Consider the following 26,981-nt stretch of genomic DNA (forward strand, 5'->3'; position numbering starts at 1 on the left):
ACACTAAAACAAAAGTGTGCATGCGCAATGGTGTCACTGAAAGCTGTTATAAAAGAACTCCACAAACAATGGCAAAAGTATTTTCGAAGAAGTTTGGTTCAGAGGATAAACTGATACAAGACGCTCGGCCCAGAAAGGTGAGAAAAATTTAATTCTGATATACTAATCGAACTGGCCACGCATGACGTTTGGGAATCCTGGTCATAATTTTTTTAACAACAAAAATTGCTGACAGTCAGTTTTGCTCTTGATTTGGGTTCAGTTTACTGAGTTAGTTTGTGCGGTTTCCAGTTGAGTGTCGAAAGTAATTCGCATTTGCTTTGGTCTCGCTTTACTCCGCTAGCTTCAGGGCTTTTGCCATAGACGAGGCAAATTCTTGGTAGGGGGTTCTTTGGGCATGCCCTCCAGAAAATTTTGAAATGTAGAAGCTCTGAAACTCTTTCTTCGACATTTTTCATAAAGTATTTCTTGAGGAGATCAATTCTGTTCAACTTGGGATTATTTTCCCAACAAAACATATTTTGTTTTAAATTTTAGGTTAAAATCTAGACAAGGCAAGTGCCTCGTCTTGCCTATTGCTAGTTACGGCCCTGAGCTTAGTGCATGATTGGCTTAAAAAACCCGTGCCACTTTTTCAACCACTCAGAAGTAAAACCAAAACCGTAACTCACTCATGATCACTTACGCTTTCCTCCCGGCTTTCTATTGCATTTCAGTCATGTCTGTTAAGCTGTATGTCGAGCCCCATGGCAGCGTGTTCGAGTCCTTTGGAGATTCAAACATGGATCTAAAATCTGAGGCAGAATTCAAGCAAGCAGTTGTTACAGCAGGAACCTGGATCTTCTATACTTACTCCAATTACAATGAGAATGGTGGCTACGCATCCAACTACGTAGTCTTAAGTCCAGGAGCTGACGAAGACATTTCCACCGTCAATGGCTCCATGTACCTGGTGCAGGAGGCAACGGAGGGATTCATTTTGTTTGAACACGGTTACTATGGCGGACAGAGGCAGGTAAGAATTGGTTTGTAACTGCCAGGGTTAAACCAAGTTAAAACTGTACAGCTAACTGTATGCTGATCGCCAGTTACACCAGTTTGGTCAATGACCCAACTGATTTTGTGGATCATAATCCTTTCAGATATCAATAGTCTGGCTGCACTGTTCCCCTATTTGTGCGTCAGTTGACACGAATGCATTAGCGTAGCATTTTTAGATTGTGCAGCGAGCTGTATGGTCAAGATTGTCATGAAACTTGCAGTTACAAAACTTGAGAGCTCTGCATGAGGCTTGTTTGATAAAGTTTGGGAAGAATCTGTCGTCGCGTTTTAAAGCTATGGACATGTTTTGTAAGAACTAGATTTTGGAAAAATGTTCATATCTCAAAAGATTTTATTCCTACTGAACGAGGAATGACTTTTTCTTTAAATTCGAACATCCGTTTTCAATCAGGACGCAACAATTCGAAGAAATCGGTAAAATACTTAATTCCTGCCAAAAGCGCGACTCAAAAATGCAACCATCACGTAAATAAATAGGTTCGGGTCACCTTAAACGGGATTAAGCTTGACATTAATGCCGAAGTCAACAGAAGTTGACACTGAAAAAGACTACCAGTGAGTTTGCATAAATTAAAAAAAAAAAACAGTTTGGATCCAGGGGACCACGCAACGATGAATAAAACTACTTGGCTTGTCTGTTGCCGGATCTCTTGTTCAAGAAATGCTCACAGACTGATTGGCAAGGCTGGTTCTATGGCTGAAGGGCAAAATTAATGGACCAATATTTCAACTAGCAGAGCTAGTCTTCTTCAGAACTAGTACTATATGTATACTATATATACCGCTTAATAAAAAAACTGAAGGTTGAAATAGATACCCCGTTAAAAACAAAAAAGCCTGAAACCATACCCTATCGGGCCGCACGTCCCTTATAAGGGAGTGTTCTCCCCTCCGCGATCACCTATCTATTCTTTGTAATATTAACTCAACGTTACCCCCACCACCAACTTTAGGCAGCATGTCAACCTCAAACATAGATGTTGTGTGCTGTTCTATCAGATAAGTTTATTCTACTATCTTACTAATGAGTTCGATTGTTCTCTTTTTGACATTTTCTTGCAGTATTACCTTGAAAGCTCCCCAGATGTCAACAACATTTTCCCGAGTGGTCTATCTGGCGGTGTCTCTTCTGCTATAGTCCTATCTGTGAACGAGAATTTTATGATTTTCAACAAAACCAATTATGAAGGTCTGTCGGGATTGCTGAAAGCCGGAATGTGGTATCCCACTCCAGAGAACATGGGATTTCCCAACGATTCGCTGCAGAGCATTCGGAAAGAATGAGCAAACCAGACTGCCTTGGCAACTCTCCCCCCTGTATTGTCTGCCCTTTTTAAATGCTTGTTTGCCACGTTGTTAGTTTCTAACGCAGGCTGTTATTGGTAATCGTTGAAAAGCTTTTGCATTATTAGAAAAAGCAATTTAAACAGTTTCATTGAGCGCTTTGAGCTTGTATAACCTTGTCAACAATAAAAAGGACGATTTTAATAAAAACACTGTAGCTTGTCACCTACATTCAATATTTTGTCTTACTATATTCATTAAAAACCAAGAAAGGTTAGTTTTGGAATTCTTTCTAATTTATGCCGTAAGTGAAGGGTGTTTGTTAATTCAAATACTATCGGGCTCGAACTCATAATTACTCATATATACGAACGTCCGTGAGTGGTGAAATATTTCCCGTGCGAAAGTTTTCGGAAAATTTAAGACTTTGTGTGGAAAATTTTGGCGGCAATTGCACAGTAACTGCGCACGCGCGCTGCGTTTGACCGCTGTGTGGCTCGTATCTAGGGTCTTCGTTTCCTTTGTCCAGCGGTCAGGCCTGCGCAGTAAGAAACAAAGACTCGAGGTACGAGAATGACCAATGGAGTGACAGCCATGAACAGCTGTACCGGCCTTGTTAGGCCTCATAAGCATGGCATAGCCAGGCGTAAGGGTCTCATAAAAAAAGAAGTCCAAATTTTGGCTTATGCGCATGCCCCTAAGTAACGTATTGTACATGTTTACACAGAATCTTTATTAAAATGTTGCTGAAGTGTATAAAAGTGCTTCTTCGGCAAAGTTGAGGTAAATTCAAGACCATAGCACCAAAATTTCAGTTTAGCGGCTAAAAAAACGCGTTTTTTTTTTTTTGGGGGGGGGGGGGGGGGGAATTGGGAGTCAAAGGGTTAAATCCCGGCCCCATAAAGTCCATGTGAGAGCTGTGGCTGGGACTGTGGAACATTCTCGGCAATGAGTTTGGAGATGCGGATCGACTAACTTGCTGGGGATGCACGTGTTAATGTTTTCTTGTTATCAGATAGGTCAGTAAAAATTTCTTCAAAAGGAACATCATACAAAGCCCTTACAATATAAGACCTGGTTGTTACACAAGCCGTTTTCTAGGTATTGCTAGTAATGGGCTGTCTGTTATTCCAGTGAATAAAAGGAAGTTTTAGACAAAAATCAGTGTACAAAACAACTCATTTTAAAGCTTCTTAGTAAAAGTTTATTGATGAAAAACCCTATAATGCATGTGCTCAATGTGCAAAACAGCTTAAATTGTCTACCAAACTAAGAACAGAAATTATAGAAAATGAATTAAAACCTTAGAATCCTTCGGTTAACACTGGTACGACTACAAGCAAGGTGCTTATGCTTTACAATGTAACGAGAAACAGGCTTCATTACAAATCGCCTTTGTTTAACATGCAGCTGTAATTTGGGTCGTAATACAAAGCTCCTCTGGTGAGAAGTGTTGCGTGGCGAGCTATATAACAACTGAAAAGGAGACTGAAAACTATCACGAACAGTTACTGTTGTGGCGGCGGGACCTCCTCCACGTAGATCCGGGATACTGAATTCCAGCCGGTGTACGCGTCAGCATCACCGTAACCAGCACAATTACCGACCGAGAAACCCACTTTCACCTCCCCACTAGGGACCTTTTCGCACACTCCTTCAATCTGACGGACACGATGCAAATCTTTTACAGCATTTGGTGCTGCACCGCTGGCCATGTAGACTACGCCGTCAATGGCAAGGGGCGCGCTGCACTCGGCGCCATTAAAGGTGAAGTACCACCGCTTGCAGCAAGAGTTGCAGTTGTAGATACGAAGATCGCCATTGAAGAAAACGCGCAGACCAGTGTCATCTGAAGTTTTCTTGAAAACACACTCCTAAGAAAAGTTTGACGTAAAAAGGAAGAGATCAGAAAGGAAAACACTTAAAATACTCGTTCTTATCGTTCTTAAACCACTTCAAGGAGATGTCTGTGATTCTATTGCAGGGGCAATGAAACATGAACACATTTAAAATGCGAAAAAGGCATAAACGCGCTATTGGAAGACTGTGTGGGTAAAATCTGAATAATGTTTATTTTGTTAGAATCAACTCTTTGAAAAAGGCATTATATATAAGACGTGAACAAGGCTTGTCTATCTGACTAACTTTTCTTCCCTACATCTGGGGTCTCGAAACTTTCACGATCTAACGATCTTTTACGTTTAATTTGTAGTCATTTACTTTTCTAACGCCAGACTAGTGTGACTGATTTGTAATTATCTCGTTTTCGTTTTCTCTCCTTACCGCCGTTTATACTAAATGTATAGATATTTTTGTCACTAAGAATGTTAAGTTTACCAGTTATCAGTCGATACACGTTCTTCAAGTTTAAATTTGTTTTATGTGGATGACCTGGATTGAACCATTTTTTTATTCCCAAATTAAACTAACCTTGATTAAGCCAGTGTCTGTACCGTCGTTTAGATTTTGAAAAACGCACTGCTTCCAGTTACCTGTCAAGTTCCCCGGAGGGCCCTGGGGCCCAGCAGGGCCTTCAGGCCCGGGAGGGCCTTGGGTCCCTGGATTGCCCGGATTGCCATCTTTTCCCGGTGGACCGCTCGGACCCGCGGGTCCTTCGGAACCAATGCTTCCGGGTAGACCCGCAACACCGGCTGGTCCCGCGGGACCGGGAAGGCCAGGGATACCTGGAATTCCTGGTGCACAACAAGGTCCCCTTCCGCTTGGATGTGAAGGTGGCGGATTCTACAAATTACAGAGTCAAAATCAGTAATTTCTAGCTGAACTCCAACTGTTTGACTTATAGAAGAGGTCAAGCTTGAGCCTGAGCGTTTCCTTGCAAGCGAAATGAAAAACGTTTTTATCAGGATTTGCTTTCACATTTAAATACGACAAATTGAATAGGGCGGTTTTCACCTGAGTGCCGAAGGTAATCCGCTTTTCCTCTGGTTTTGCATTACTACGCTTAGTGATTGGTTAAAAATACTCGCGCCACTTTCTTGACCAATTAGAAGTAAAACAAAACCCATTTGTGACTCGGCTCACACACGTTTTCCCGCGCTTCGTGCCGGCTACATGCTTCGAGTTTTGATTGGTTCACTGGATTGTCTGTGCACTTTGTTATTTGCCAGAGTGATTATTTTGTTTTTGGTTTTTTGAAATTAAGAAACTAATACCAAAACTAATTTTCCTGTCATGCTGCATCACCGAAATTTAACCGAGGTATAATTCAATCGAAACCAGTTTTTCATTTTCAGCTATTTACGAGAACTGACTGCTGTAGACAAATCCTAGAATAGACTAGTTGACTTATAAAGCACGATCTTGGTGTTTCGCTTACATACGTGTTACCAAAGTAAGGCGCTCTCATCAAGGGGAGAGAGTCCCGGGCAGGACCTAAGAATGGCCGCCGTCTTGGGTCTTGTAAAGCATAGCAGAAACAGGGTAACAGAAGCACTCCAACCAGGGCTAGTTGAACGGTCGGCATTATCTTCAATCTACTGAGCCAGATGTCTGTTGAAAAAAATAAAAATAAAACGCTGAACAAAGTATTTGCTTTCCAGTGATAAAACTGTCTTTTCAGCCGGCATAAGGTTTTCCCAATAATCCTCGAAATTTCTCAAAACGTTGCTCAAAATATTTGCTTGAAAGTTGATGCAAAATCCAAGAAGTTGCTCGAAAGTTGCAACCAAAACATCCAAAACGTTGCTTTTCATTAATTAAGAAAATTTCTCCAAATATATACTAATTTCTCTTGAAAGCCAGATTTTCAAGCATATTCATACAATTTCACTGCAACAGAAGTATCTAAATAACATTTTAAGGCCAAAAACTGGTTAAATTGCAAGGTTTTTAGCTGAAAAACACTACGCTAGCTATGAAAAATGGTTGAAATATTTGAATAAATGATATCGTATATGTAATACAATACACATTGAAGCACTGATCTTGGCAGTTGTGTTTGAATTTGCGATTATGTGTTAAGGCAATGTCGAAGGCAATGCAGTGTATTGTGAACTACGGGTAAATTGATGCGAATTAAGTAGACTGTTAAGCTACCCCAATTTCATATATAAAGCCATAAATATTTTGTTTTTACCTGGCTTCACTTTTTTCTTAGGTTCTCTCTAGATTCAAACTTATCTTCTTGTAGTCGAAGTCGACTTCTTCGCTGTCAGTGTGGTCTGTGCCTCTTAAGTATTGAAACAGTACTTTATAAAGGCACTCTAATCACCGATTACTGCACGCTTGGCTTGCGCTGTAAACAGCTCAGTGTAGCGGAAGGAAATGATATTACATAATGGCACAAACTACTTCAGATTTACAAGTAAAATGAATTTGTTTTGACGCAAAAATAATAATTAAAATTCATGTACACTATATGTATTATTTTTGTTTTCAAAATCTCAATTTTAATATATTCCCCCATTCCTATATATCCCTCTACAAGTAAGATCATTACCAAAACCTGACGTTAATTGAAACGGCTTTTAAATTGAACTCTTTCAAACATCATTAGTTCGACAGCCACATGTTGAAAGGGGCTACGTTACGGTGTAACGAAGAATACTAAAGAATTGAAGCCAGGATTCACGATATTAAGAATATGTACAAAAGCACTGGCTCCTTAAAAACGTAAAAAAACAACGTTTCGTCAAAATACTAGAAGACGTTTCGAGCTAAACAAAAAGCTTCGGTCTTCATCGGTTTGGTAGAATGTGAAAGCGTAACAATGAATATAAAAGTCCAAAAATTATGCAGGTGTGCTAGCGTGCGAGAAGTCAGCAATTTAATGAAGGGAGGTTTCATTACGTTACGGTGTATCTTGAGATAATTAGCCCATTTTTTCAAGTTTCTCATTCGTAATTTATCTTCCTTAACCATAATTACCCTCGTTTTCTGGTTTACGCTGGTCGGTTTGACGTTTTTCTACCTTAGAAAATTATTATTTTTCAAGTGGCTTTCAATTTGTTTGAACGAACGAGAAACATGCACATTTTAAGCCATTGAGACCCTTGAAATGGCTTAGAATGTGCAGTTCGTGCGTAAAACAGCTTCAGGAATGAAACAATTGGCGATTTCTGAATACGATAAATTAATTTAAATGAATTCTCCAGAAAAATCAGTCATTGCTGATGGGCGGGTTTCCGCTTCCTGTCCAACTGTTTTTAGTATTACATGGTTTCCGCTTCCTGTTACGGGAAACGGATAATAATAATCTTCGAATCAACTTGTTTTAAGTATTACTTCCGCTTCCTGTTACCGGAAATGGATAATTATAATCTTCGAATCAACTTGTTTTAAGTATTACTTCCGCTTCCTGTTACCGGAAACGGATATAACATTGTATAATCGATATGGAGTACTCTTGATGCATGCCCGGTGTGTGTTGGTGAGAGAATCTGTGAGTGTTAAGTGCCTTGCTAAAGAACATAACGCAGTAATCCCGGCCAGGGCTCGAACCTGAACTACTTGACCCATTAGGCCACTGCACCTCTATTCCCCTTACACATGTTGCAGGCTTAAAATAAAATTCTGACTTTGACATGGAATTTTAAATTTCACTGACCACTTAACAATACTCTGTCTGTGGGTACTGTGCTTGTCACCAATATACCATGCAAAACTAAAACTTATTTTACATATTGTTTCATAATGATTTTTAATTTTACTGTTAAAAAACCTTGTTTTCTACAAAAGCTGCACGAGTATGAATAATTGAAAAACTACGTGTTCCATTTTCTCAAAATTTCAATATCTTTGGAGATTTTTAGGCAACAAATAATTTATCTCTTCTTTCATGGCACGTAAGAGTACACCTTGCATAGAAGTGTGGCCCACTTTTCAACACTCAAATGAGCGTAGAAGTTGTTTGTAGAGGTGTACATTACTCTCTGCTTTTTTTACTGCACTCCCTAGGTACCTCTCTTTATATGCTGCAATGCACTGCCATAAAATCCCTTTACATTTCGATAATTAATCGGTCACCACCGTAAAATTCTACGCCAAGTCGATTGTCCAAAAAACAGGGTCTGGTACATAAAACTTCCACCCATTAGAGGCCCTATTAAAGGGACACTGTCACGTGCTTCACTTTAATACCTCAAGAGCCTGAAGACATATGGAAACCTGTAAATAAAGGTCCAGTTTTGTTAAAAATTACTATGCCAGTGTATTGAAGCTATAAACAAGTGATATTATCGTTATGCCATCAGGAACTTTAGATCTCAACTTGAAAGTTTCAAGTTTGCCTTTGTGACCTGGAAAACAGTTAAAACTAATAACGTCTCCCAACTTGATGTTCTATGCGCATTTTGTGTACAAGCGAGAGTTCTTTACCAATTTTAGAAATCTTTACTGAAAAGCAGAAAAATCACTGACAGAATCCCTTTAATCCTATATGCCCTGTTTGCCAACCAGTTAGGCAACAAAAGCTATTCTCTGCAACATTGTTGAATGTTCAATTTCAACTACATTAGAGAGTTTTTGGTCCAACTTCTTTTCCAGAACTTTTATCTCTGATGAATAGCATACTATTCTTGACAGTCCCTTTCACGCTCGCCTTGATATCGAGATGGAGATATGCGACCGCGCTTAGTGAGTAGAAAGCGGATATGAAAAGGGGAAGGGAGGGAGGGGAGGGAGGGAAAATAAAAAGCACGGTAGCACAGAGAGACAAGCGCGAAAGGAATAAACAACAGGTCTCGGCTACAACAGCCCGGATTCTTACCGCGAACTGGGCCGAAATGAGATGCAGGGCTCTTATTTATACTCGCGCTTGTAAGGGACTGGCGCGAATAGCATACTATTAGAGACAGTCCCTTTCACGCTCGCCTTGATAAGAGATGGAAATATGCTCCCGCGCCCAGATGTCTGCGCATTACATGGTCCTTAACCAGTAAGGATGGGCCGATACTCGATACCAAATATTCGATACATCGATATTTTCACAATTTTGAAAAGTATCGATACTTTCGAAAAATATCGCACTTTCGATACGTTTTCGATACTGCACACGTGACCTGAGCCTGCGGTCTTCTGGTCAGCACCTGAGGTTTAAAAATGCACTTTTGCGAAAACAAGTATTAATTTTCTTGTCAATAATTGGATTTTTCAATTGCCTTGACTTGATCTAGTCCACAGTGAAACAAAAAGATCAAAAATCAACATTCCTGTCTAATATTTATAATGCTCGGACTGTCCTTTGTATGGTCAAACAAATCACGTGACATACCAATGACGTCAGTACGGGAATGACGTCATAATATCGATATCGATATCGATATCGAGAAAAAAGGCAAATATCGTATCGATATCGTATCGTTTTGAAAAACCTGTATCGGCCCATCCTTATTAACCAGAAGACCCGAGACATTGCCAATACTCAAACCCAAGGCCCAAAACTCAAACCAGAAAAATCCTATCCAGCTACCCATTACTGAAGACAAAAGTAAACCACTGAATGCAATGGTCACACGACACATCTCCACGGCCTGGCCAAGACCTATACGCATGCGCACAGCCTATTACCCGTGGAGTGGCAGCCATGGACAGCTGTTTCGTCCTTGTAAGGACTCATCAGCATGGCATAGCCAGGAAGGGTCTCACATAAGATCATAGACCCCGCCGTTTACTCCAGAGGCGAACCCGAAGGTTGCTTTAAACCCAAGCTCCATATGGAACCATATGGGAGCTGTGGCTGGGACTGTAGAACAGTCTCGGCAATGCGTAAGGAGATGTGGATCGCCTAAATTAATAGGGATGGAGCTGGGGTTTAAAGCAACCTTCGGGTTCGCCTCTGGAGTAAACGGCGGGGTCTATGATCTTATGTTTCCATTTGATTCATGACCTTTCATCTGTTACAATTTTCGAGTATTTTGAATAAAGAATACTAGATACATTGTAGGTAAAAGGATACTAGATTTATTGGCCTGGTAAAAATCTAATCGGCAAATACCTCGATCAGGAACGACCGTACTTACATTTAATTTCAACATGCATTCACGAGGAATATGCAACTAAAAAGCTTGTTTAGTCTGTGACCTCTTCAGTTGGTTGTCATGTTACAGTTGAATCTGCAATGACTTCATGTAACCACATATGAAAAATATACCTATATATCAAGTTCCAAAATGTTTTAATTTATTTATTTTTAGTTTTAAATAATATTGTTTTATAGTTATTTTAGTTTTTATTTCTAACAACTAAAGATTTTGAATAAATACCTTAAGATTAAGAGGAGCGCTCAAACTACATAAGGTTTTGATGAACATCTAACCCTGCACATTTACCTCTGTAAAATTTTCAAATGTAAATGTGAATGGCATGGTTCATCAAAATGTTATGTAATTTTATGCTCATCTTTTTCTCTAAGTATTTATTAAAAATGATATTATTTTCTATTATAGTTATTCATTTGGAAGCTGATAATGAGGTTTACTTTCCATGCATGGATGCATGAAGTCATCCCAGATTCACATCTATTATCTGACTCGTCCCCAGTCGTCTCTTATGCGGAAATTGCAAGACGCGAAGGATGATGGGAAGGAGGAAAGGCTCCTTCGCTTCTTCTCTTCCTTCCCATGATTCCCTCCGTGTTGAGCAGTCGACTCAAGACGGACTCAAAAGACGACTGGGGACGAGTCAGATCTATTATGGCAACCAACTGAAGAGGTCATAGAGGAAACTGGTTTTGTAGTCACATATGTTACATAAATGTGCGTTGAAAGTAAATGCAACTGAGATCTTTTCTTATCAAGATGCTGTTTAGTTACGCATTCTTTTCATATTTATTTAGTTCTCCTTACTTATTCCCATACATCTCTTTTAATGTTCATTATGAGAAAATGGTGGTCCATCAAGACAGTATCCCCTAGTTGATGAATGTCTTTGTTCTCGCCACTTGACTGATGGACAATAGACTAACTATGTAAGGAGAAACCAGTTGTTGATCAGGTGATCTCAGTCATGTTTGTCAGTAGAGACAGAATCTTGTCTGGACTCCATGTCAATAAAGGCTTGGCCTTCTTGTTCTTGAGCGGCTAAAGCAAGCGATAGAGCTTTGTTGCTCCCTTCGAGGGAGTCGATTTTGCCTGCAGCCGTCGCCGCCGGCTTTTCAAAATCAGCCACACTACTTCGTAACACTTGTATTTCGGCCTTTTTAAAACTTTCCATTTCATACCGGAGCTGCCTGAAATTGTTTTCCATTTTTTCGCCAAGAGAAGCGAGGATATCCATGACGAGAGAGTGTTGCCCGGGGGGGGGGGAGGGGGGGGTACTCCCTATAATGGCCTATACGGGGACGCTCCGCCCGAAAGGGGTACCTTTTTCAGGCTTCAGGTATATAAAAGGGTAGGGATTTCACGAGTTTAAGTATATGAAAGGGTATGGAAATCTGTCATATGACTATTTAAAAGGGCCTTTAATTAAAATATTTCGAACAGACGCAATTTATGGCTGTATTATTTTAATTTATTAAGCGCTACATAAAATTGACAAGAAAACGTCCTATTTTAAGTCCAGCCATGTCTCTTAGGTATATGAAAGGGGTACCTTTTTTTCAGTTAAAGGTATACGAAAGGGGTACAATTTCTGGCAAAAATGGTATATAAAAGGGTAAGGGGTTAGAACTTGGGGCGGAGCCTCCCCGTAAAAAACTTTTTTGAGTACCCCCCCCCCCCGGGAGCGTTGTCGTCTGACGGATGAATCCGTGCGACTGATCACACTCATGTTTGAGCTGTTAACACGAGGGAGCTTCGCGTCGACGTTTTGCGGACTTTTAGGGCTACTGGACCTTTTCTATCTTTTCTTATTTCCCATACAAACATGGGAACTTTTTAAGATAAAGGGAAATAAATAATTCGGCGGAGTAAAACTGTTTCGCGGGGGAGGAATTCGAGTTGAGGGACGAAGCTTTATGGAACACGTCCGTCCGCCATTACTAGGGCACGCGAATCTTTAATAGTGCCGCGTTTCAATACGCGATACATGAAAGACTCATTTAAATACCGAGGATCCGTGCTCTGGAACACGCTATCAACAAAACATAAAGATCTGGCTTATGTAACACGTCGAAAGGACCTCGTCCGCATGCTGAAAACTTCGGATGCTTTTGTTGATTTCAATTTTAAAGTTTTATCGGTGTCAACCACGAACTTTAGACAAAAAGATTTTACCTACTTTTAGCGCTAGTTTTTAAATTAATTCAAATGTAAATAGTTTTATAAGTTTAAATATTTTTAACTTTTAATACCTTATTGTTACTTATTTTCGCGGGCACTTAATTTCGCGAAAATGGAACAGAAATATTTCGCGAGTCTTAATTTTCGCGATTTGGCCAAAAATACGTAATTAGCATAAAAAATACAATAGAAATCGGTTAGAATTAATTTTCGCGGGTCTTTAATTTCGCGATTTTTTGAAAATCGCGAAAATCGCGAAAATTAAGTCCCGCGAAAATAAGTAACAATAAGGTAATTTTAAAATCAAATACAAATGTAAATAGACTAATTAATTGTAAATATTTTTAACTTTAAATATTTTTATTTACACGACCCCACAAGCTGTAAGCTTTTATCCATATCGTGTTTATAAATAAAGGCAACTACTCGGTCCCAAACTCAGTATCCAAAGTACGAAGATTAGTAATTTCATTAACAAACGCAAAGCGCAAAAGGCACTAGGTATGTGGCAATCTAGGAGCGTGCAGCCGGGAATTTTGCCAGATTGTAGTTGTACGTTCCAATCGGACGAAAAGGAGGACCAGTAGTGGTTCGTGCTTTTTGTGTATATATTTCTTGGGTAAGCCATAAATTCGAGCAGGTTGAGAGCCTTAAGGGTGGATGTTGTTGTATGTTTCGACGTCGATCTCACCATTCTTTTCCAACTTCCGCAGAAATCGTTGCAATTTGCCTTCCCTCACAGCGTTGCCGGGTCACAATCGAGTTTGTTGAATTTTGACATGTCTGCGATGAGGTTCAAGATACTATTGTCAGGCATTTTCCTGTCCAGCACAACAAATCCGTTTCCCTTATCAGGTTTGAGGATGACAATGTTCTTGTTGTTGCATTTGCTTAACGGCTTTTTAATATTTTCCACTCCTTTCTGTCGTTTTGGGACGGTCGATGCGACGCAATGTATGTGTGCATGTGCGAGTTGTAACAACGTAACGATTTTACCTGTCTGTCCTTTATCGATGACCTTTTTGAGACTTTTGAGAACAGTTCGATGGATAAGCTCAAAGCATGTGTATACATCCGACTTGTTAATATGAAGGCGGACAGATGGAGTGTGTGAGGCCATTCTTCAACACATCCAGATGTTCGGAAGTGAGTTTAACCGAGGAAATGTTGGTGACTACAGACTCTTACGCGATTTGAAACTCTTCCCTTCCATAGGCGTACGAGGCTGGGGGGCGAGGGGGGCTGCAGCCCCCCCCAGTACCAAAAGTTTTCGGGCAAAACGCTAAGAATTCGGGCAACAAGCCAGAGAAAAAATAGAAAATAAGCAGACAAATCTCAAAATTACAATCAAAACGAATTATATCAACAGAAAAAAAATATTGGAAATATATCGAACTTTGTGGTTCAAAAGTCCAAATTTCTCATTAATCTGCTTTCGTTTCCTCGTGCAAATTGCTATATTCATATTCGATTTTCTCGCAAATTCTGCGCGATTCAGCTGCAATCAGCTTTTCCATAGTTTGAACGTTTGCGAGCGGTGGACCCAAAAACAAAGCTGCGATACGGTTACAAATGTAAGGAAGCTAATGCTTTTGACTCTAATGAGCTCAAAACTTTCAACAATATGTTTCAACCCGTTCATCTTCTAAAAGTTTCACGCATTTTAAATAACTTTCAAGTGGGGGAAAAAACAATGTAAATTGCCTCCCAAAAATACTTTTATTTTTGCTGAACTAAAGTGAATAAATAAAAATTTCCGAAGAAAAACGATTCGGTGCATTGACATCTTTGGGCAACGTCACGAGATTAATTTAACGCACGTTCTGTTGTCCATTTCGTATGCCTGTTTTATTCGGCTTTCAACCCATGCCATTTTTTTTTTCGGGTTACAAGGTCTCCGCCCCCCCAGGTCCAAAGGTGCCCGTACGCCTATGTTCCCTTCAAAGCAGAGGAAACAGTTCTAGGCCACCATAGATTTACAAGAAAATTGTTAGGACAATGGGTTTTTTTGTTATGGCAGTCCTATAGGTTACCAAACATATCCATGCTGTCATTCAGTAATTAATTTTCTATTTTTTGTATTTATATCACACCGACTAGCGGTCTACTGTTGTTTGCAACTGAAGATGCATGCAGGACATCCGAAACATGTTTGTAAATTAAATCTGTGTGTTTCTTCTTGAAGATTATTTCTTGCCTGCTGTTTTTTCGTAAATTTGAAACTATCTGAAGTGTTTTCTACCAATTTCTGTACAGTAAGAGTATGTAGTAATAGTATAGTAAGTCTTTTATGGTGATACCTAGTCAAATGGAGATAGATAATTAAGAAAATCATGCATTTTGATAAAGAATTATGTGAAGCTTTCTTTTCAAGCGTTTCCTCATAGGCGTTCCGTGATTACCATAACAAGAAAACATCAAACATGATCGCAGGTCAAACGGATTAGCATGATGGGCGATAAACAGAACACTTGAACAATGAAGGTGTGCATGCGCATTGGTGTCGGAGAACAGTTATAAAAGAACTCCACAAACATTGGCAAAGTGTTGCTTCATAGGCGTTCCAACAACAAGCAAACATGCCCTCCCTCCCTGCTTATTACCCCTCTCTCTTTTTAAAACAAAAGACGCCTGATCGCAGGTTATGATCGCATGATAAATAGAACACTTTAAAACCGTTCTGACAGAAAAAAACACATCCTCTTTCGCAACACTTAAAGGTCATGCTAACTTTTCCTCTTCAGGTTAACTTTTTTTTTGTTCTGAAGTAGAATAACAAGGTGCTTACAGCACGCAAGCGAGGAATTAGACAACTAAAGGCTTTTATGGTGATACCAAGTCAAATGGAGATAGATAATTTAGAATTCGAAGATCATGCATTTTGTTAAAGAATTATATAAAGCTTTCTTTTCAAGCGTTTCCTCATAGGCGTTCCGTGATTACCATAACAAGCAAACATGCCCTCCACTCTGCTTATTATTCCCTCTCCCCGGCTTAAAAAACAAAAGACGCCTGATCGCAGGTTATGATTAGCATGATAAACAGAACACTTGAAAATCGTGCAGACAGAAAATCACATCCTCTTTCGCAACAGTTAAGGTCATGCTAACTTTTCCGCTTCAGGTTTATTTTTTTTGTTCTGAAGTAGAACAACAAGGCGCTTATAGCACGCAAGCGAGGAATTAAACAACTAAAGGCTTTTATGGTGATACCTAGTCAAATGGAGATAGCTTTCTTTTCAAGCGTTTCCTCATAGGCGTTCCGTGATTACCATAACAAGAAAACATCAAACATGATCGCAGGTCAAACGGATTAGCATGATGGGCGATAAACAGAACACTTGAACAATGAAGGTGTGCATGCCCATTGGTGTCGGAGAACAGGTATAAAAAAACTCCACAAACATTGGCAAAAGTGTCTTCGAAGAAGTTTGGTTCAGAGGATAAACTGATACAAGACGTTCGTCCCAGAAAGGTGAGCAAAATTTAATACTGATACTTAAACGAACCATGAAGTTTGGGGATCCTAGTCCTATTTTTTTAACAACAAAACTTGCTGACAGTCAGTTTTGCTCTTGATTTGGGTTCAGTTTACTGAGTTAGTTTGTGCGGTTTCCACTAGTTGAGTGTCGAAAGTAATTCGCATTTGCTTTGGTCTTGCTTTACTCCGTTTATAATTAGTGATTGGGTTAAAAAACCCGGGCCACTTTCTCAACCAATCAGAACCAAGAACCTAAACCAAAACCAGTCCTAGCTCACTCACTCGCGTTTTCGTGTTGTCTTTCTATTGCATTTCAGTCATGTCTGTTACACTGTATCTCGAGCCCAATGGCAGCGTGTTCGAGACCTTTGGAGATTCAGAGATGGATCTGAAAACTAAGGCAGAATTCAAGCAAGCAGTTGTTACATCAGGAACGTGGATCTTCTATACTTACTCCAATTACAATGGCGCACAGCCTGGTGCCTCCGCATCCAACTACAAAGTCCTTCGTCCCGGAGATCAAGTAGACATTCGCACCGTCAATGGCTCCATGTACTTGGTGTATGACGCAACTGAGGGATTCATTTTGTTTGAACACTCTTTCTATGGCGGACAGAGGAAGGTAAGAATTGATCAGAATTGGTTTTTATTTACCAGAGTTCTACCAAGAAAACTGTACAGCTGACTGTACTTATGCGTGGCATAATGCTCATAAACAGCAGGGAAGTTTCCCAAAAGCTCCCCATCACACCGACCATCCTCACTAGAATTTTCGCCAAGCAACTTGACTTTTCTGCACCAGACGCAACACTTCTGGGCTGCGTGCTTTGTTAGTAGGGCGGTAGGGATTGTTATTTAACTATCAAAATTGATCTAAGATTTAAGCGGGAAACCTCTCCTATCTTCACTGCAGAATTCTTAACAACAGCAGGAGACGGAAAGCCAGATCATTTGTGAGATGTAAACAGCACTTGCACTTGTTTTAGCGTTACGGTTATAGTGTTGGACTGTAGAATCCATTATTCATTTGTTCTGTAAGGACGGGGGATGTCACTTATCCGGGAAAGGTACTCGACAGAATCTCGGGTAGGGAGGTCCGGGCCTGACCGCCTTAATGCTGACCCTGTTTGTAAGTTAACATATATGCGACCATATATATGCTTATCCTGTTTAGACGTTGGGCCATGTAAAAATACCCTGTTTAAGACATACAAGGGTGAAATAAATACCCCGTTAATTAAATAAAGACAAAAAACCTGAAAACGGCCCCGTCAAGCGCTTATAAGGGAGACAAGAAAAGCAAGGCTGACACTACGTAGAAATGAAAAAACCTTAACGGGACAACGACATGATAGAGTCCAAACTGAAAGTCAAAAATGCAAACTCTGGACAGCTGTTTCGACCTGATTGGGTCTCTTCAGCAGAGTGTATGCCGCACAGAATAGAACAACCAGCGCAAAGACAGTTGTCTATAAAGTGCTCGTGGTAATGACAATCCGGATGGGCTCAAATTCAAACACTCGCCCATTGATCACAGCCGCGTGGCTGTTACTCAATAGGTCAAGAATTCGAAATATCATGTCGTTGTCTCGATAAGGAAAGTGAGAATAGACAGAACTATCCTTACACTGAAAACATGGATATTTCGAATTCTTGACCTATTGAGTAACAGCCACGCGGCTGTGATCAATGGGCGAGTGTTTGAATTTGAGCCCATCCGGATTGTCATTACCACGAGCACTTTATAGACAACTGTCTTTGCGCTGGTTGTTCTATTCTGTGCGGCATACACTCTGCTGAAGAGACCCAATCAGGTCGAAACAGCTGTCCAGAGTTTGCATTTTTGACTTTCAGTTTGGACTCTATCATGTCGTTGTCCCGTTAAGGTTTTTTCATTTCTACGTAGTGTCAGCCTTGCTTTTCTTGTCTCTGTATTTTTATTTTTGGCTGATTAGAGCTGTCGCCAGCTCCTACGTACACAGCAGCATTTTCGTCCGCGGTCCCTTGCTTTCTATTGTCACTTATAAGGGAGTATTCCCCTCTCCGCGATCACCTATCTTGCCTTTGTAATATTTTTAATCAACGCTACCACCACCATCATTTCAAACTGTGCTGTTCTATGAGAATAGTTATTTTACAATTTTAATAATGAGTTCGATTGTTCTCTTTTTGATATTTTCTTGCAGTCAGATACTGGTATGAAAAGTTTGTCAGATGTCAACGCTATTTTCCCGAGTGGCAAAATTGGGGGCGTCTCTTCTGCTATAATTCTGTCTCAGAACCAGAATTTTTCGATTTACAGCCAAGTCAATTATGAAGGTCTGACAGGATTGCTGAAAGCCGGAGAGTGGTATCCCACTCCAAACGATATGGGATTTCCCAATGATTCACTGCAGAGCATTCGGAAGAAGTGAGCAAACCAGACTGCCCCTGCATTTATTGTCTGCCCTTTTTAAATGAGTGTTTTGCAAGTTGTTAGTTTTTAACGCAGGCTGTCATTGTTAATCGTTGAAAAGCTTTTGTACTATTAGGAAAAGCAATTTAAACAAAATTTAGTTTCATTTAGCGCTTTGAGCTTGTATAACTTTGTTAACAATAAAAAGGGCAAATTTAATAGAAACACTGTAGCTTGTCATCTATTATCATCTATATTCAACATAATTTTGTCTTACTTTATTCATAAAAAAAAACGAGAAAGGTCAGTTTTTGAAATTCTTCCTAATTTATGCCGCTGTAAGTGTAGGTTGTTTGTCTTAAAATGAGTATGAATAATTGAAAAACTACGTGTTCCATTTTCTCAAAATTTCAATATCTTTGGAGATTTTTAGGCAACAAAGAATTTATCTGTTCTTTCATGGCACGTAAGAGTACACCTTGCATAGAAGTGTGGCCCACTTTTCAACACTCAAATGAGCGTAAAAGTTGTTTGTAGAGGTGTACATTACTCTCTGCTTTTTTTGCTGCACTCCCCATGTACCTTAGCCTGCGTCGCAGACGTAACCTAACCCCGGTCAATAAAATCAGGATTTAGTTTCGTCTTCACCAATTTTAGTAATCTTTACTGAAAAGCAGAAAAATCACTGACAGAATCCCTTTAATCCTATATGCCCTGTTTGCCAACTAATTAGGCAACAAAAGCTATTCTCTGCAACATCGTTGAATGTTCAATTTCAACTACATAAGAGAGTTTTTGGTCCAACTTCTTTTCCAGAACTTTTATCTCTGATGAATAGCATACTATTCGTGACAGTCCCTTTCACGCTCGCCTTGATAAGAGATGGAGATATGCGGGAAAATAAAAAGCACAGTAGCACAGAGAGGCAAGCGCGAAAGGAATAAACAACAGGTCTCGGCTACAACAGCCCGGATTTTTACCGCGAACTGGGCCGAAATGAGATGCAGGGCTCTTATTTATACTCGCGCTTGTAAGGGACTGGCGCGAATAGCATACTATTAGAGACATAGAGGATATTACATGTTTGCGCGGAGATATGAAATTTATCTTCGAGTGTTCAAATCTATATCGGTTTTGGACACGAGAAGATAAATTTCATATCTCCAAGCAACCATGTAATATTCTGTTTATTATATAGACCAACTAATTACGATGTTTTTGGCGATTTTCCGAAGATTTCCGAGGATTTTCCGAAGATTTTCAAAATGTTGTCTGAAGGTCGTACGAATGTTTCCGAACATTTTCCGAAAATTTCCGAAGATTTCCGAAGCTAACCGAAGATTGCCGAGGAAGATCCGAAGATGTTTCGACTTAATATCGATAAACTTTGGCTCATTGAGCTATGAAACGTGGCAAACTGCGAGATGATTGGTCAAAAATGATATCAACACGTGTGGATACCATTGATATCCACACATGTGTGGATACCATTTTTCTCGATTTGCTACCACTCGCTAAAGCACTGCATTCTATATAATAAAGTCCCTTTCACGCTCGCCTTGATAAGAGATGGAGATATGCTCCTGCGCCCAGATGTCTGCGCATTACATGGCCCTTAATTAACCACAAGACCCGAGACATTGCCAATACTCAAACCAGAAAAATCCTATCCAGCTACCCATTACTGAAGAAAAAAGGCTAGCAAATTAAACCAATTTTGCTGACAAGGTCATAACTAAGTTTCATGAGCAAACTTTGCAATCCACGCCTTAAAGCTGAGCACTTTTCCACACAGACAAAACATACAGCAACCGAGGCCAGACTGCCTTCCCTTGGGTGGCAGAAGTAGAAATACTGAAAATCCAGGATCAATAAAAATGGCATAGGACAAAAATATTTGGCGCTGGTAATACACGAGAGAACCCACCCAAGGGATGGCAGCCTGAGCGTCAGTAATCCGACTAGGGCATTAGACACCCTTTCAGGCTACCATGGGAAAAAAGGAAAAGAAAATGGCGTGGGACAACAGGGCAGTAAAATCTAAACGTGTAAAAACAGTGAACTATACTGTCAAAAAAACCCCAAACAATAATGCCAAAGCAAAACTTGTAAAAATAATAGGGTAGCGAAATAATAATTCATTATTAGCCTCTCCCCAGTCCCCTTCTTTTTCACTCCATCTTGCCCCCCCCCCCCCCCAAGATGATAAATCAATGACAACGAGTTCTAAAAAATACTATTTATGCAATCCAACTCAACTCAGACAGCTTTAGATACAGTTTCCATTTATTTCTATTTGATTCATGACCTTTCATCTGTTACAATTTTCAACTATTTTGAATATAGGATAGGATATACACTGTAGGTAAAAGGATACTAGATTAATTGGCCTGGTAAAAATCTAATCAACAAATACCTCGATCAGGAACAACCGTACTTACATTTAATTTCAACACCCATTCACGAGGAATATGTAACTAAAAAGCTAGTTTAGTCTGTGAACTCTTCAGTTGGTTGCCATGTTAGAGTTGAATGTGAAATGACTTCATGTAACCACATTATGAAAAATATACCTATATATCAAGTTCCAAAATGTTTTTATTTATTTTTAGTTTTAAATAATATTGTTTTATAGTTATTTTAGTATTTATTTCTAACAACTAAAGATTTTGAATAAATACCTTAAGATTAAGAGGAGCGCTCGAACTACATAAGGTTTTGATGAACATCTAACCCTGCACATTTACCTTTGTAAAATTTTCAAATGTAAATGTGAATGGCATGGTTCATCAAAATGTTATGTAATTTTATGCTCATCTTTCTCTTCAAGTATTTATTAAAAATTATATTATTTTCTATTATAGTTATCAATGTTTCTGTTGGTTTTTTTAACATAGTTGTCATTTGGAAGCTGATAATAAGGTTTACTTTCCATGCATGGATGCATGAAGTCATCCAAGATTCACATCTATTATGGCAACCAACTGAAGAGGTCATAGAGGAAACTGGTTTTGTAGTCACAAATGTTACATAAATGTGTGTTGAAAGTAAATGCAACTGAGATCTTTCCTTATCAAGATGCTGTTTAGTTACGCATTCTTTTCATATTAGTTCTCCTCACATATTCCCATACATCTCTTTTAATGTTCATTATGAGAAATGGTGAACCATCAAGACAGTATCCCTGAGCTGATGAATGTCTTTGTTCTCGCCATTTGACTGATGGACAATAGACTAACTATGTAAGGAGAAACCAGTTGTTGATCACTTGATCTCAGTAATGTTTGTCAGTAGAGACAAAATCTTGTCTGGACTCCATACCAATAAAGGCTTGGCCTTCTTTTAAGGATTGTGTTAGATTGAGATCCTTTGAAATAGAGCCTGCAAAGAAACAAGAAAAAACAACTTTGATTTGCTAGCAAAAGATAGCTAGATAGTTAGACATTTAGATTTCATTTGTGTGGCTACTTGAATAGGGTCACAAGAAAAAACATTTATTGAGAACAAAGGACAGCAACCTTTTTTCGTAAATGAACCAATAACATTGAAATACAATTACCTAATACTGGCACATCACTGAGTTCCTTGCTGAGCCCTCGCCTCCTTCTCTTGAAAATGCATTTGATATTCCTTAAAGGAAAGTTAAATGTTACTTTTAGTGCACAACTACTATAAAGCTTGCACTTATGTCCAGGATTGAACGCAAGTATTGTTTAATCAGTACTTCATGTTTGACTGTGCTATTTGACATTTCCATGTTACTTCATATTTGACAGATTTTGGTGTGTTTTTGTGAACTTTTGTTAATGAGGACACTTTGTGATGCCTGTCATGAGGAACGTGCATCTCATTAGCGTTCAATCCTGGACATATCTGAAAGCTTGGTGTAACATTTAAACCCAAACCAAAACATGTTATTTAATTTTGATATTACATGAAAGAACCTATTCAGCATGAAAACTTACATTGCAACAGTCGATGACCAACAAATCCACTTATGTTCTCCTACACTCTCTGAAAGGTTCAGTTCTCTTCAGCTTACATCAGACACACCTACACCAAACACATTAATGGGAACACAATGTATGTTACTCAAGTATTTTAACTAAATGCTAAATATTACTGACAAACCTACAACCTTTTGGTCACTGTATAAATGGAGGAAATACTGACACAGAAATAACAAATTATGATGTTCCAAAGCTAGCAACAAAACCCAATATTTATTCTAGGCAGTAAAATTTGAAGGCACACTTTAAGTCAGGGCTTGAGACTAACTGTTTTGCTAGCTATCCAATTGGCTTGTGACAGCTTTGGCTTCACTATCCAAAACTTACTTATTAATAACAAGCTAACTAAGGTTTGATGCCATCTTCACTGGCTCTGTTATCATTATCTTCAGGGTTAATTTAGTTTACTTTTTGGTAATTTCAACTTGTCCACAGTCTTTGATAATTTTATGTGACAACAGTGTACTTGTGAGTCCTGTTCTCTTGTCCAGAGTCAATTTCGATGTATGATTTTTTTTCCAACCAAATTCCTGAAATTTTAACTAGCCATTTTGGCTAATGAAAGGCCAGAACCTACTAGCCAAAACTGCATTTCTACTTATCCTGTCACCAGTATGCTACGCTAGGTCTTGAGTCCTATAAAGTGCACAGTTTAAAGGCATTACATCAGAGTTTCCCTAATATCAGGCCCTGATCCAACAAGTGACATGGGCCAAAAAGTAGCAACATTTATACATTGAATGAAATTGCAACAAAAGCCAACCTTTCTAACAGAGATGTCATGCGACAAAAAAGTATGATTCATAGAACTCCAACATAGGACATTTTTAAATTCATATTATAAGCATTACAAAACTCTCCAGTGGCAGAATTTACTCAAAACTAGCACTGCCTAACTACCTTTAGAATACGTAAAGAAAGGCAAAACGATAGAAATAACATGAAGCATACAGATTGTGATAAATACCATTTTTCTTAGGTCCTCTATCTTCACACCACAGCATCATCTCTGCTACGTAGCAAGAAACCTATTAATCGGCACATCAGCAAGCCATTTGATCCTTGTCTGTGTTGACTGGTAGTGGTACTCGGCTTAAAGACAAGGTAAATGGACCTAAAATATCATCAATTTTTAAACTGAAAACAAATGCTTGGCTTATTGTTGCTTAGAAAAAATGTATGTGTCAAGGATATATGTGTAGAGTTTTTTGGCTCTTTACTTCTCCTACTTCAATATTATAAAAATTCCCACGACAAGCTCCCTGGCTCTTACTTTTTGAAAACAAGTTTCATAAGTTTAGAAGTAACACAGATTGCAATAAATACCATTCTTTCTAGGTCCTCTATCTTCACACCATGGCATCATCTCTGCTATTTAGCAAGGAACCTATTGACACAGCAGCAAGTAACTGGTCCTTGTCTGTGTACACTGGAATCCAACTAAGAGAGAACAGTCACATGATCAGTAAAAATGTAGTATTACTGTATATATTGGGTAGTAGAAACTCAGACAATATAGGCAAGCTCTGATAATAACATAATTTATAATTATTATAATGTTGTATACCACTTGCAAAAAATTGTTAAGTCAAAAACATCCAAAGGCCATAACTAGCTATACTACATTTCATTTTTTATGACTCACCCAGAAGAACACTGGTGTAATTGTCTTTTCCCTCCACATTCATCACTCTTGGAAAACTTGCCCTGCATAAGTCAACATCCAGCATCCCAGTCTGGAAGATCAAAGAAAACACAATTAAGATTGACCACTTGTAAATGGATGGATCCATGTTGTTTTGCTATAACAACAGTCACATTCTTAAATATACTTAACCTCAATTTGATAATTTATGCACAGTGACAATTTAATGCTCCATGTTATTTGTTTTGCTGTAATGTTCAACACATAATTCTCAAAGGCACAAATTAACCTCTGACACGTAAAGGGAAAATGTACGATTTTGTTTGCCTTTTTGTGGTTACACTTGTAAGAGACAGGCTCCAGGCCATAGACTCCCCTGGATCCAGTGCAAGTTAAGATCTACAAGGAAGGAAACCCTCAGATATGACCAAATGCCGGGTTTTGTTCAGATCACACACACATAATTATCACTGATGTGATCACTTCCCTACAGCAGTACAGAAGAAGTTCTGAAAATAAGCTCCATGGTCCTTCTAATTGAAAACAAGTCCCATAAATTTGAAAGTAACACAAACTTAAATAAATACCATTTTTCTTAGGTCCTCTATCTTCATACCATGGCATCATCTCTGCTTTTTAGCAAGGAACCTATTGACACAACAGCACGTCATTTGATCCTTGTCTTTGTACACTGGAATCCAACAAAGAAGAAAAGTTATTATAAGAAGAAAGAAATTAGAAGAAAAGAAAATACCGGTATGTTTATAGTGGTCATGCACTTAGCTTCATATCTCAACGATAAATGATCAGTAAAAGTAGCATTATAAAACTTGACTCTTCTTGGAAGCAAGTCTCGTAAATTTGAAAGTAACACAGATTTTAGTAAATACCATTTTTCTCAGGTCCTCTATCTTCGAACCACAGCATCTCTGCTATTGAGCAAGGAACCTTTTGATACAGCTCCAAGTTATTTGATCCTTTGTCCATGTTGACTGGAACCCAACTGCAAAAAAGGTTATTATAAATGATCACTAAAACAATAACATTATAAAAATTAAAAGCCACTGATAAAAACATTATTATGTATACCACTTGTAATAAATTGCTAAGTCGAAAACATCCAAAGGCCATCACTAACTCATATATATATACTTCAGTTTATAATTTTATTTTATTATGACTCACCCAGAAGAACGCTGCTGTAATATTTCCTTTCTCTCCAAATTCATCATTCTTGGAATACGTGCCCTGCATAGTCAATATCCAGTATCCCAATCTGGAAGATTAAAGAAAACACAAAGCAGATTAACCCTTTATAGCATTAGCATTTGCTGTAACAACACATAAAATATCTGAAAATATGCTCCAACACAGTATTCTCGAGGACACAATTTAAAGCTGATTTCCAGTCCGTACTGCGCAGACTCGGGGTTTGTTTACGTTTTTGTTTTGAATTCGTTGAAACGTTACACTTCGGTGACAGCATACATGATGTCTTTTAGTCCGCCATTACAGTTCGTTTCGTTCAAGAGTTTCCGATGAGCTGAAACGTCGGTTTGAAATAGCGTCAAGGTTCTTCTACTCGTTATATCAGGACGTAACAAGTCGATAATTTCGATAGTCGATAAAATTCGATCGGTGTCGATCGAATTCAATACTAATCAATCGACAGATATCGGAACGATAAAAGTCGATCACACAATTTCTTGTGATTATCGACTTTGATCGATTTAAATCAATTTTGATCGACTGCGATCGACAAGTATCGGAAATACAAAAAACTGTGGCAAGACTACAGTTGCCGCGCACATACTAATGAAGCAGGATTGGTTATGCCAAGACTTTATTTTACCGTTTTAACACTGTAATTGGAAGCACGAATAAACCTGAAAAAACAAAAAGAAACTACCCTTTTCTTTATTAAACTTTATTGCTATACGGACGGAATAATACACTTCCATATAAAATTTGTTCGAGCTGTTACTGGTTTCGATAGTGCTCGATATTTGTCGATAATTGTCAATCGACAAGTTTAATTTGTCGATAAAAGTCGATAATCAGTTGAAAATCTTGTGATTATCGACTTTTATCGACAAATTAAACTTGTCGATTGACGATTATCGACAAATTCGAGCACTATCGACTTATCGACTACGTTTCCGATGATCGACTTTGATCGACTTGTTACGTCCTGGTTATATTTGTTCTGCAAGGATATCTGGCGTTAATAATGAAGAAAAAGGTAAGTTTGTCGCGGAATTTTTAGTTTTGCTTGTAAACATTCCCTTCGTGTGGGCTCACATAAACATTGCAGCCGAGATTGCGCAGTACGGACTGGAATTCATCTTTAACCTCAATTACCAGCCGGATATCTGAAGGGAAAAGTAATATTTTTTCTGAAAAACTAGCAAGAAAGGATAGATAACTTAAACTGGTGTTATTTTCAAAACAGAGTTAGTCTCCTCTACTAACTCTGTTCAAAATAAGCGTGTAAAAAAGTTAGCTTACCCGTCTCCTGCCCGTCCGCCATCTTTGAATATGAACGTGAAACTGCTGGACATCTACTATTTGTACTGTTGTCTCAAGAAACTCACTTCCGCCCGCCCCAGGCTCTTCTCTTCTTTTGAGGTTGCAAGCTGTAAGCTATCATATTCCAACATAGCCCTTCGTAGCCATACTTTACACATACCAGTGTAATTTGACCAGGAATAGCGCTACAGGTGGATATAAATTGTCATCCAGGTGATCCATGCGCAAACCTGAAAAATTAAAAGAATAAAATGCAAACTAATCTGCCCAGCAAAGAGAAGAGATCGACTAGTCCTGGATTTATAGTTGAATACGGGACAAATATGTTCGATTTTTAATATCGTTTTCTCTCAATCTCTTTTTCGCTATTATAATTATCAGTTTTTACAAAATAAAGG

General features: G+C 38.8%; 3 protein-coding genes and 1 long non-coding RNA gene across 16 annotated transcripts; 2 read left to right on the forward strand and 2 right to left on the reverse strand.

Moving 5' to 3' along the window:
* Positions 1-2,623, forward strand: LOC144654630 (uncharacterized). Its single transcript, XM_078514824.1, has 3 exons — positions 1-137; positions 717-1,015; positions 2,125-2,623. Exons 2-3 carry the CDS (start codon positions 719-721, stop codon positions 2,344-2,346), a joined length of 519 nt encoding a protein of 172 aa, XP_078370950.1. The 5' UTR covers positions 1-137; positions 717-718; the 3' UTR covers positions 2,347-2,623.
* Positions 2,624-3,572: 949 nt separating this feature from the next.
* Positions 3,573-6,523, reverse strand: LOC144654262 (collagen triple helix repeat-containing protein 1-like). Its single transcript, XM_078514345.1, has 4 exons — positions 6,443-6,523; positions 5,684-5,856; positions 4,777-5,088; positions 3,573-4,220 (listed from the first exon to the last, which is right to left on the reverse strand). Exons 2-4 carry the CDS (start codon positions 5,828-5,830, stop codon positions 3,855-3,857), a joined length of 825 nt encoding a protein of 274 aa, XP_078370471.1. The 5' UTR covers positions 5,831-5,856; positions 6,443-6,523; the 3' UTR covers positions 3,573-3,854.
* Positions 6,524-15,844: 9,321 nt separating this feature from the next.
* On the forward strand, positions 15,845-18,624 carry LOC144654629 (uncharacterized). Its single transcript, XM_078514823.1, has 3 exons — positions 15,845-15,998; positions 16,322-16,626; positions 18,191-18,624. The coding sequence occupies exons 2-3, from the start codon at positions 16,324-16,326 to the stop codon at positions 18,416-18,418; spliced, it is 531 nt and encodes a 176-aa protein (XP_078370949.1). The 5' UTR covers positions 15,845-15,998; positions 16,322-16,323; the 3' UTR covers positions 18,419-18,624.
* Positions 18,625-20,667: 2,043 nt separating this feature from the next.
* LOC144654623 (uncharacterized) lies at positions 20,668-26,630 on the reverse strand. Of its 13 annotated transcripts, none has more exons than XR_013570950.1 (10): positions 26,563-26,630; positions 25,240-25,330; positions 24,945-25,046; positions 24,642-24,702; positions 24,055-24,145; positions 23,736-23,849; positions 23,377-23,501; positions 22,365-22,452; positions 21,959-22,029; positions 20,668-21,780 (listed from the first exon to the last, which is right to left on the reverse strand). It is a non-coding gene; the product is annotated as an uncharacterized LOC144654623 (long non-coding RNA). The 13 variants fall into 13 exon arrangements; XR_013570949.1 differs by having other exon boundaries at positions 24,642-24,745; XR_013570948.1 differs by having other exon boundaries at positions 24,642-24,756.
* Positions 26,631-26,981: the final 351 nt, after the last annotated feature.

This window comes from Oculina patagonica, chromosome 5 (genome assembly GCF_052425735.1).
Source record: "Oculina patagonica isolate OP01 chromosome 5, crgOcupat, whole genome shotgun sequence".
Classification (NCBI taxonomy): Eukaryota; Metazoa; Cnidaria; class Anthozoa; order Scleractinia; family Oculinidae; genus Oculina; species Oculina patagonica.